Raw genomic sequence first — 12,037 nt, forward strand, 5'->3', positions numbered from 1 at the left:
CTATGGCAAAAATGTTAGAAATTTTGGCACGGTCACTGGGAATAGTCGTGAATTATTTCACCAAGATTCAGGTCTGTGCCTTCAGCAGTCTATCCCCACCAGTGGGTAAGAGTTAAACCCAACAAGTTACCAATAATCTCAACTAATAAAAACCTTCCAGCTTTCAAATGCTGCTATGCTAAAATAGTTTTGGTTTAATCTAACATAAACTAGGTTGTCCAGCTTATCTGCTCACTTTATAACTATGCCGTAGTACATTGTTAAAGTCCAGCTGAATTAAGAACTCATGAACATGGCAGGTGCTCCACGGTTCTGGTAGAGGTGATCCATTGTCAAGACGTTCACTCTTTGTGAATCATCTTTATATGTGTGTGTGTTTTAACCAACACTCTTTCCCCTCATTTTAGTTGAATTTGTGTCTCTCTGTTTGTATATACAGAGATCTTTGTCTCCACCTTTTCTGTGTGTCCCAACCTCTTTCTGTTTCACTGCTGAATTTTCTTTCTCTGTGTATCTTCTCTGCAAGACCAAATTCATCCAGTGGAAATGTTGAGTATGAATTATAATGTAGCCTTAATCTGAAGAAAACGAACAAACAAGCCCAATTTGACTATAGTAGAGGTTTATCGTGCTAATGGCTGATGGGAGATCGGAACCAGTAAGAAAAGATTCCTACCCATCCAGATAGTACCTTAATTCAATTGGTGAAATCAAACAGCACTCCTGAAGCGATCAGAAGTCTTGTTGGAGATGTTTATCACTCCCTTAATCAAATTATTCTGGTCTGAGGGCTGCTGTGTCTTGGACCACTTATGCAGCTGTCCTTCATATTTCTGCAGTCAGACTGAGGTTCAGATCCAGACAGGCTCAGAGTCAGAGATGATGACTAATCAAGTTTGGTTTGCCTTGAAGCGCACGTTGACATTCTAAGATGGTTTGTTTCACCAGGTAGTGTTTACTCTGCTATGTGCCTGAAATGAGTTTATATGTGGGCTTGCTGGTCCTTAATAATAGTAATTTGAATATTTAATTGTTAATCATGACGTTTTACACATTAGATCATTTTCAGAGTAGCACTAGTTACCATTTGAAATCTTGCACACTCATCAAGCAGTTTTGTTTTTTGTTTTTGTTTTTTTGTTGTTTTTTTTTGGGGGGGGGGCTAAATTGTGAATGTAAGAGATTATCTGAATGTGTATTTTGTTATTTGGTAAGAGGAGTCTGTGAGTAGGTTGGTTGATCTAACAAGAGAAGGTACTGTCTTTTCTTTTTTCCCCTTTCTCTCTCTCATATGGATGTTTCCCTCAAAATCCTTCCTTTTCTGTGTCCCATTCTGTTTCTTTATCCCACCTTGTCTCCTCTGTCTTGTTGTTCTCACCTCTTACTCATATCTCTCTTCGGACTACGAGCAGCAGCGGCAGCGGGTAAAGTTCTCTCACTTTTTCCTCCTCATTTTCTTCTTCTGCACTCTTGGTATCTGTTTCTCTGATCACACATCTCTTTCCTTCTCATTCATCCATTGTCAAAGTTGAAATGTGTATCTGTCTATATTATTTTTCATTTTTTTTTAAATCCATTGTTCACCATGGAACAACTCGGACTCAAACCCAACTAAACCTCATCTTAACTTCTGTCAGGTCCTCAGCTGATTCACACAGATGCAAAGGAGATATTTGTGCTTTAATTGCAGGTTTTTCCACACATTTTTATTTCAATAAATATGGATATGAACATGATCAAGAAAGAAACTTTTAACCAAAGATGGATAAAAACACAGACACAGTGATTTGCATACACACACACACACACACACATGCAGATACACACATTAGTGGTGGTTGTGTGCAAATACACACACAGCCACCACCAGTCTGCCATCTGGTCTAACAGCTGTAAGACACAGGCAGCTGTATACACAGCTGCTGCCCCCCTAAGGATCACTTTCAGTGACCTCTTCACCCTGATCTGTACACTGGATATGTGAGGATTTGTTAAAATCAGGGCATTTGAATTACAGTCAAATTTTCTATTAAACTAATCGCAGCCAGTTTACATAAAGTCAGCATCAGTTAACTCCTGCATTGTTTCTTTAGGCTCCTGCAGCCTTGTACACAGTGCCAGCCCAAATCCAGTATTTGACATGTCTAGATTACAGAAACCTATTCAGAAAGTTTGGACAACAACACCTTTCACTTTGGAAGCTATAGCAAGTAGCTAGGGATCTTAAGCTACTTGCTATAGCTAGAGAGATACCTATGGCGTTACCACAGAAACCCATAAAGATAGGTTGGTAATGTCTGGAAGCACAAATCTGACTATAACACTTGAAGATAAGGAAAGTCTGATCACAACATCTGATTTAAGGAACAAATCTGCCATGTCTTCAGTCTGAACATAGCCTTTGAGGTCTATTATAATTTAACACTCTATGGCATATGTGCCTGGACAGTTACACTGCCAAAGTGAAAAAAACAAAGAGAGGTTTGGCTCAGCATTTCATTGGGAAATGCTTTATAAAATCTTTGTCTTGGCCAAAAACCATGCAAGACAAGATTCCATGCTGTCTGAACAATGCTGTGAAACAAGCTAATCCTGGAGCTTATAGAAATTAACTAGATGAGTCATCAAGAGAGAGTTTGGCTGTTCATTTAAAAAGTTTTTCCCATTTTTAAGCACAACGACACTACCAAATTGTGGCATATGCTTGAAATTGAAGGCGTTTTGAAAATGTGTTAAAACTTTTAACGCATTTACGGTGACGAGCAGAAGAGCCCCTTGCTTTGCTCCTCTTACTCAACTGCCCTACGACAGAATACAATTTTGTTCTCGCTGAGACTACAGCTAAACTCTCTCTCTAAATGTCTCTCTATAGAATAAATTTCTCCACCCCTCAAACTGCTGCTTAAAAGAAGAAATACTGCAGCATGGAAAGCAAGGTTTCAATGCAGCATGAACAGATTTCACCATTAACTGCGCATGGGCAAACTGAGGCTTTAGTGTTTTTGAAAGGCATTGAAATACATTGCAAAACACTACACAAGGGAGATAGCATTCAGACAGGAATGATATCAGTTGTTCCCATAGCATGTACTCTAGTTATAAATCCCCACCTAATTCTAGCATGTAGCTACGATGTTATCCTCACACTTAGGAATAAGGCTAAAGCGTAATATGATAGCAATGCTGCATGCGTTGCTATGCACTTAACCCAGACGTAGTTACTCATTGATTTTGAGTTAACTCGGACACACATGCCATCAAGAAATGGCTGCCCATCGCCATTTTGGAATCGAGAGGACTAAGGCTTTCATGTGCTGCGTATACTAAGTCTGCTGAGACTTGTAACTTTCACTCTCCTGTGTGTACATGTATGTCTTCTCTGTTTTTGGTGTGTAAACACGTGTAGGGGGAACAGCAAGGGAAAAGACATCAGCACCATCAAGTCGCTGAGGGTACTGAGAGTGCTACGACCTCTAAAGACTATTAAACGACTTCCCAAACTCAAGGTACGGTTGCACAGCAAAGAGACTCCATCACTTATATTTCACTTTTACACAGATTATTGATGAAATCTACCTTAAGGTAAGTACAACAACCAAGAAAATTATACAAATTACACCCTGATCTACCATCATCTATTATTCTTTAACCCCCCCTAATATTATGTTGTTCTCTTGCTTTGTCCTCAGGCTGTGTTTGACTGTGTGGTGAACTCTCTGAAGAATGTGCTCAACATCCTGATCGTCTATTTACTCTTCATGTTCATCTTTGCTGTGGTTGCTGTGCAGCTCTTCAAGGGGCGTTTTTTTTACTGCACTGATGAATCCAAAGAATTTGAGCGCGACTGCAGGTCAGGAAAAAAAACCCAACTCCTTTCACCTTGCGCTGTGAAAATGTCCTGGTGACCTGCATAACTTTTGGTTTAATCCTTAAAGATTAAAGTGTCTCCTCTCCATCCTCTGTGTCATACCTAATGCAAACGTTTATAAGTTTTTTTCCTTTCAGTCCTTGTGCTGATTCTGTGTTTTTCAGAGGCGAGTATCTGGTGTACGAACGTGATAACGAAGTGAAGGCGCAGAAGCGGGAGTGGAAGAAGTACGATTTCCACTACGACAATGTGGCTTGGGCCCTTCTCACCCTCTTCACTGTCTCTACTGGAGAGGGGTGGCCGCAGTGAGTAGCCTATATGTGAATATATTCATTCATAAATAGAGCAAGTGTGGATATTGACAACCTCTAACAATACTTCACTGTCACTTCAGGGTGCTGAAACACTCGGTCGATGCGACTTACGAGAATCAGGGCCCAAGTCCAGGATACAGGATGGAGATGTCCATCTTTTACGTGGTGTACTTCGTGGTCTTCCCCTTCTTCTTCGTCAACATCTTCGTAGCTCTCATTATCATCACCTTCCAGGAACAAGGCGACAAGATGATGGAAGATTACAGTTTAGAAAAGAATGAGGTGAGCAAGGATTCCGAAACTGGAGCGTTGCATGATGGAAAGGCACGATGCAAACCGAAAATGTCTTTTTCTGCTGTTTTTGACAGAGAGCCTGTATAGACTTTGCCATCAACGCCAAGCCTCTGACACGCCACATGCCACAAAACAAGCTAAGCTTTCAGTACCGTATGTGGGAGTTTGTGGTGTCACCGCCATTTGAGTATACCATCATGGCGATGATCGCGCTCAACACAATCGTGCTGATGATGAAGGTAAAGGCCTGCAAGCCCCAAACAAGGAATAAGTAATGCACAGAACAACATAAACACCAAGACAGCCACCGAGTTGCTGAACTTAACGTCTAAATTTATACCATTAGCTCTTGTTGCCTGCGCCTTAAAAAAAGATACAAGCAGCCTTTACTAGTTTGGAATGATTCAAATACTTCTGCTTTTCTGAGAGACGTACTGCCTATGTGTGTTTTTGTTTACAGTATTACGGAGCCTCCGACACCTATGAAGCTGTGTTAGCCAACCTGAACATAGTGTTTACTTCCCTCTTCTCCATGGAGTGTGTACTCAAGATCATCGCCTTTGGAGCACTGGTGAGTGAGTATTTCTGGGTTTATGTGTGGCGATGATGTACTGCTCTGTAAAAATACGAGAAGCCCATAAGAACATATATACATATTTATTTTTATGCCTTTTTTCTGTATTGAATGAATTTTACCATTTAAAATGAACAGAATGCCCATATACTAAACAAAACAAAAAACGGAAAATTTTATGAGTTGAGCTTTACAGCCAAAAACAGCTCTTCATCTGGGCCTGACTTTCAACTAGATTACCCTGCATCCCCCACTTTCTCCATCAATCTATGTATTACACTGTCTAATGCTATTCGGATTGTTGGCAATAATCAAATGATTTGTTTTTCAGTTACAAAACCAAAAATTTAAACAAATCAGAAGCTACAAAAAATCAGTGATAAAGTTATTTTACTGGCAAAAGATGCAGATGAGAGAAAAAAGTACAGACGAGATAGTTTGACAATGAATGGGAGGTGATAAAGGACAGAGGTGGGATTATAATATATTAACTGAAAAAATGAAAGTGAGTGACATATAGGCGGCCAAAAGAGAAGCAAAGATTAGAGAGCGGGTGGTGAGTAGACAGCATCAGCTCTGATTCATGGATAAACTTATGTACGTATTAGGCATGTCGTAAGCACACATAATCCCAGCCCTCAGAGATATTAGTGTCCGTGTGTGTGTATGTGCGTGCGTGTGTGTGTGTCAAAGTGGTTTATTTTAATATCCGCCTCCCTTGCTCTCCCCTGGTCCTTCCACTTGTCTAATGCACAATTTGGCTCCAGGCAATATGTGGGTAAGCAAAGAAGCAGAGGCTTATTAGCATTTTGTCCCGAGTATTATATGACTCGTTGCTTTGAGTGTCCCCACTTATTGAAAGAATGCTTTAAAAAATATCTAATCAAATATAGATTGAAATTTTTTTTGCATATATATCTATAAATGGAGGGCTATAATAGAATTTTTAAACGTTTTTGAAACTGAAAGAAATTCAAATTGGTTTTTGCTGTACTGTATGTTGTTTGATGGATGTTATAGTCTTGTGATGCAGTACAATGTGTCCCTGGTGTGCTGGTATCTTTCCAGCTTCCCTTCACTGATGGTCAATTTGTCTCATCTAATTTCTTTCCTGTTCCTGTCCTACACTGACATTTGTTTTCTTCCACTTTCTTGTTCCCCTTCTGTATTTTCCTGTCCTTGTCTCATTTTCTAATTCTTTACTTCTTACTTTTTTTTCTCCTTGGTATGGTTTTTCATTTAAATATGACTTATACATCCTTTTGCTTGTTATTTTCATGTGATCTGTCTGCGCTCCATCCCGTTGCGTTGCTCAATTTCTCTGTCAATCTTTATCTCTTCCCCTCCTTACTCTTTGTCTGCTTCCTTGCCACATCAATGTTCTTCTGCTTTTTACTGTGTCACTCTTGCCTCATGTCACCTCATATCCTCCTTTTTTCTCCTTTATCCTGCTCGTTGTTCTTCTCTGTCCCTGTCTCGTCTCTTCTTCTTTCTCTCGCTTTCTTGTACTTCTTTTTTCCCTCTCTCTTATGCTGATCACAGAATTATTTCAAAGATGCCTGGAATATTTTTGACTGTGTGACAGTTCTGGGCAGCATTACAGACATCCTCGTTACTGAGCTTGGGGTAAGTACCAGATTTTGAGGTGTCTGTGTACAGATGTTTATGTTTTACACTCCTGTATTGAAAAGTCAAACTGGAAACAAACAGATGTGATATTACATTAGCATGTTTCTTTCTTAAACAGGTATGACTGAGGTATGTTTGGTGAACTTCAGAATGTGTTTGTGGACTTTCACATCTGCCTCACCATCTAAAAAACATTAAGTAGACAAGACAAGGAGTAAGGAGAGAGCATGAGTTAGAGGCCAGTGTTGAGTTGCTCAGTCATGCATGAGCATCTCTTGAAAGTCTTATATAATTGTCCCAGTTGGTGGGATGGGAATACAGCCAACCAGTGCCGAGCCACTGACAGGCAGGAAGGCAGGAAGCATGCTGATTACCTATAGTGAGCCATAGCCTCTCCAAGCAGCCTTTTAGTTTATTATAATATTAGGGTGGTCAGTGGGTGCATCAGTTTGCAACTGCATCAGAAGTACCTGAAACAACAACAGCATCAACAACATTATGGGTATATTAAGATCAATGATGAATGAGTGCCCTAGATTTGGTGTGCAGCATTACATTTTTGCTAAATATTGCACCAAATTGCCTGTAATGACACGCTGAACCAAGTAAACAAAATGAGTTAATTCAGTTTATTTAGGACCTGCATTCAGATTTTTCAAATGTTGTATTACCTCACTATGTCCATTAAGGAGATGAAATTGTGTGTCAGTGCATTTATTATGTGATGCATGAAACTGGGTTGAGCATCATTTGTGAAACACTTGTTCAATCCTAAAAATCTATTTAAACGTGACATTGTTATTTTCAGATGCTGTACAGCTGTATATGTAGGCAATGCAAAGTTGTTGAGGTGGTGTGTTTAGATAGTTATTGACAATCTGAGACAAAGGTATTTAATGTAGAACCCCAAAAATAGTACATTTGTATAAATCTACATACAGAAGGTAATCAGAGAGACTCAACCTAAAGCTAATATTTGAAGGTTGGTACAAATGTTCTTTGTATATTGTTGGGACATATTTTAAGAAAAGCCTCTTGTTGCTTAAGAAGTAAACTCTGAATAACAGATGGTATTGATAGGAATACAGGGAGTGCAGAATTACTAGGCAAATGAGTATTTTGTCCACATCATCCTCTTCATGCATGTTGTCTTACTCCAAGCTGTATAGGCTCAAAAGCCTACTACCAATTAAGCATATTAGGTGATGTGCATCTCTGTAATGAGAAGGGGTGTGGTCTAATGACATCAACACCCTATATCAGGTGTGCATAATTATTAGGCAACGTCCTTTCCTTTGGCAAAATGGGTCAAAAGAAGGACTTGACAGGCTCAGAAAAGTCAAAAATAGTGAGATATCTTGCAGAGGGATGCAGCAGTCTCAAAATTGCAAAGCTTCTGAAGCGTGATCATCGAACAATCAAGCGTTTCATTCAAAATAGTCAACAGGGTCGCAAGAAGCGCGAAACCAAGGCGCAAAATAACTGCTTATGAACTGAGAAAAGTCAAGCGTGCAGCTGCCAAGATGCCACTTGCCACCAGTTTGGCCATATTTCAGAGCTGCAACATCACTGGAGTGCCCAAAAGCACAAGGTGTGCAATACTCAGAGACATGGCCAAGGTAAGAAAGGCTGAAAGACGACCACCACTGAACAAGACACACAAGCTGAAACTGGTAAAAATAAATAATTGAAATGGGTATATATTTGTTTTTTGTTAAGTTGCCTAATAATTATGCACAGTAATAGTCACCTGCACACACATATATCCCCCTAAAATAGCTAAAACTAAAAACAAACTAAAAACTACTTCCAAAAACATTCAGCTTTGATATTAATGAGTTTTTTGGGTTCATTGAGAACATGGTTGTTGTTCAATAATAAAATTATTCCTCAAAAATTCAACTTGCCTAATAATTCTGCACTCCCTGTACATAATCTGTATTTAGGAGATGAAGCCATTTCTTGGACAGAATTAATTTAAGAAGAAATTCAAAAACTATCCCCAATAATGTTGAAGTCAGAGTTGTAGAGTATTTGCAGCTGTAACCAAGAATCAAGAGCCAATGTAACAATTACTACTGAAAGGCTTTTCTCTCTTTTTTTTAACGATTTATAATAATGCAATATAAGCTGTAATAAGTGGAGGCTATGTGCTCTGTATATTTCTTGTCTCAACTACGTGGAAAATCCACCTACATTGCAAACATTACATTATTATAACCACCTCTGCTCTTCTTTGACAGATGCATCATTACTATATATCACATGACTTTGGCAGTCAGTCCTATTGGGTGGTGTATGAGTTTTTGGTTACCTTGTATGTGGGTCACATCTTAGTACTGTAGCTTGCTTCATTAGAAAGGTTGAGAATTAGTGCCTTTCAAAGAGATGCCCTGTTGTCTCTCCACTCTAATGCCTCACCAATCTTACCATTATTACAAAAATATAGATCCCAATTGATTGAGTATGGTTAGATGATTTCCTCTCCCCTGTGTTGTATTGTTTGTTTCTACCTGCCTGGATAGGAAAATCTTCTATTTCTGAGTTTGGTTTGATTTGACTTGTTTAGCTCCTGATTATTTTTTTATTTTTTATTTATTAGTTTATTTATTTATTAATTGGTACAGAGCGTGAATCTTTGTTCATTTGGTCTTGATTATTTCTACTCAAGATTTTATTCACTTATGTATCGACATACAGTCATGGATTTTTAGAATCCATGTATTTTCTTTTTTCATGCTGCCTTGATTCTTGGTATCAGCATTATGAATGTGTAAAATCTACAGACACTTACCTTTGTGCTAATTTCTCTTTGAATGACTGTTGATTTCTTTCTTGTTTTTATCTTTTCACATGCTTTCTTTAAATCGTCCTCAAACTTAACGACGATCTACTGTAATCTACTTCTCCAATCCCCTTCTCCCCTCAACACCTACTACTTGCTGTGATTCCATCCAATCAAAATGCACTATGATTCCTCTGTGTCCACCCATGACAACTGGCTTGGTCAATCTCTCTGGTTGTTCTTCGAACCAACCAATAATCCAAAAATTTGCTGCTATAAACCATAACTCTGCAACATCCACATGTAGATGGTTTGTAATTTTTTGGAGATCTTATTTTACTGCATGTGTTTCAGCTGCATCCCAGTCAACGTTCTGGCTCTGGAATGTGTACAGTTTGCTTGACTGCTTTGCTATGATCACTCTGAACCCTTAACTTGTACATTTGCGTTTGTTATCTCCCAGCTAGTCACTGTATATCTCCACAAGCGTGTGCTGAAATATATCCTTTACTCAACACTAATATTCAGTTTGTAAAGGATTGGGTTTTAGAAACTACAGTAGATGGTAAAATTTATCCACATATATGTATAAAAGTTGCTGGGAGAGTGTTTCTAGTAACAACATATTAAATCCAAAGCTTTGACAGTGGCAGGAAGAACAAGTGATGCATGTTGCCCATTGCATGCCACTGGCAGAAACCCCTGCACACACAGACACACACAGAAACATGCAGTAATGCAATATAAGCAGTAATTGAATAAAGTCTGCATGTGCTGCTACCAGTTACTTTTGAGCACTTCACATCTCAACCTGCAGTCTAATAGATTTATCTGCTAAACTATGTACAGTTTATTAGTCACGTGTTCAGTCTGATGAGAGTGGAAAATGGTAACCTAAAGAAATTCACCTATGTAGTAATGACCTTTGTTGGTCCTTGAACCACCCTCTGCTCTTATTTGACAGTGACATCACTATTGTATGTCACATGACTTTGGCAGTCGGTCCTATTGGATGGTGCATGAGCTGCCGTTTTTGCTTGCCTTGCATTGGCTGCTTTGCCTTGTGTTTGGTTCACATCTGCATGCTGCGGCTTGCTTCATTTGAAACGTTGCATATTTTGCCTTCGGAGAATTAGTGCATTTGGTTGTCTTTCCAAGAAGTGTCCTGAAGTCCCTGCACTCTAACTCCTCACCAGTCCTAACACAATTACTAAAAACATATATCCCAATTGGATGAAACTGGTTAGATCTGGATGATTTCCTTTCCCCTGTGTTGTATGGTTTGATTCTACATTACTGGATATGAAAAGCTTGTTTGGAGCCTTGCTGATTTGAGTTTGGTTTGCTTTGACTTGTTTGGCTCCTGATATTTTTTATTATTATTTGTATTGAGTTTGAATCTTCTTTAATTTGGATTTGACTGTTTTTCTTCTCATTTTTTTTATTCGTCTGTAAGGAAGATTGCCTGCATAATTTGAAGTACGACTAACTATTTTCCTTCCCTTTCCATTCCCCAATCCCCCCTCTTGTTCCCTTTTCACAATCCTTTATTTCTGTTCTCTTTCCCTTGCTTTTCCCTTCCTCAACTCCCCCATTTCTCTGGTTATACTGTGGCTGTATTGTAGAATAATTTCATCAACCTAAGTTTCCTAAGGCTGTTCAGAGCAGCTCGTCTCATCAAACTGCTGAGACAGGGAGAAACCATCCGAATCTTGCTCTGGACCTTCGTTCAGTCTTTCAAGGTTTGTTTCCAATTATACAGCTTATTACCCTGAAAAATCACATGCATTGATATGTGTAGACGCTACATGTCAGTGCAGTGTATTCACTGTATAGATCCCTTCCTTTTACAAAAGAGGTTTTGGTGCAGTGCAAAAGTATATTAAAAAAAAGAATTTGATTTTGATTTGAACCCTATATTAAACTGTAAAATGTGTTGTTAAAAGGCATTATTCATTTTAAATTGGCTGCCAGCAATTCTTTTAGAGGAAGCTGTTCCTAACATTGGTAGCATTGTCGTGCTTAAAGGTACAGTGTATGTGTATCATACAAAGGAGCCAAGAGAGGACGGAGGTCTTCATATTTTTTTTCACTGCATGTTTGAGGTTAAACTTTTAACTTGGATTTTAAAACAATGGTTTTCAGAAATTTCTGGAGTCCATGGAGGGATTTTCATAAGACCAATAGAGGCACTTATTAATTGTGAGATATTCCACCAGGTGTCAGATAGATAGATAGATAGATAGATAGATAGATAGATAGATAGATAGATAGATGCAGGATCTAGCTTATTAGTTAACATTTATTGTGTCTCTTTTCAGGCACTGCCTTATGTTTGCCTCCTCATTGCCATGCTGTTTTTCATCTACGCCATCATTGGGATGCAGGTGGGTGAGAACCTCAACCTAAAACTTGCTCCAGTGCTGCTGGGATGCATTAAATATATTTTATAGTATAACTATAATGACGAGGAGTGCAGCATACTAAATGATAGTGAAAAGAGTGATCATATTTGGAGTATAATAGCAAGAGAAGGAACATTACAAAAATGTCAAAATGGGATTTATGTCTTA

General features: G+C 38.8%; 1 protein-coding gene across 19 annotated transcripts in view; it reads left to right on the forward strand.

Annotated features, from left to right (window-relative positions):
- The window catches only part of cacna1aa (calcium channel, voltage-dependent, P/Q type, alpha 1A subunit, a), an 82,213-nt gene that overhangs the window by 48,292 nt on the left and 21,884 nt on the right, over nt 1-12,037 (forward strand). For 10 of the 19 annotated variants that reach the window (XM_040053244.1, XM_040053297.1, XM_040053250.1 and 7 more), the window contains 11 exons: nt 1,413-1,424; nt 3,407-3,506; nt 3,690-3,850; nt 4,033-4,173; nt 4,263-4,464; nt 4,551-4,715; nt 4,937-5,047; nt 6,593-6,676; nt 7,747-7,749; nt 11,090-11,206; nt 11,786-11,851. In XM_040053244.1, the coding sequence (XP_039909178.1) occupies nt 1,413-1,424; nt 3,407-3,506; nt 3,690-3,850; nt 4,033-4,173; nt 4,263-4,464; nt 4,551-4,715; nt 4,937-5,047; nt 6,593-6,676; nt 7,747-7,749; nt 11,090-11,206; nt 11,786-11,851 (1,162 nt within the window). The remainder of the gene's footprint in view (nt 1-1,412; nt 1,425-3,406; nt 3,507-3,689; nt 3,851-4,032; nt 4,174-4,262; nt 4,465-4,550; nt 4,716-4,936; nt 5,048-6,592; nt 6,677-7,746; nt 7,750-11,089; nt 11,207-11,785; nt 11,852-12,037) is intronic. The other 9 variants (XM_040053287.1, XM_040053388.1, XM_040053279.1 and 6 more) reach the window with 3 other exon arrangements.

The sequence above is a fragment of the Simochromis diagramma genome, unplaced genomic scaffold, assembly GCF_900408965.1.
Source record: "Simochromis diagramma unplaced genomic scaffold, fSimDia1.1 OVJJ01000321.1, whole genome shotgun sequence".
NCBI lineage: Eukaryota > Metazoa > Chordata > Actinopteri > Cichliformes > Cichlidae > Simochromis > Simochromis diagramma.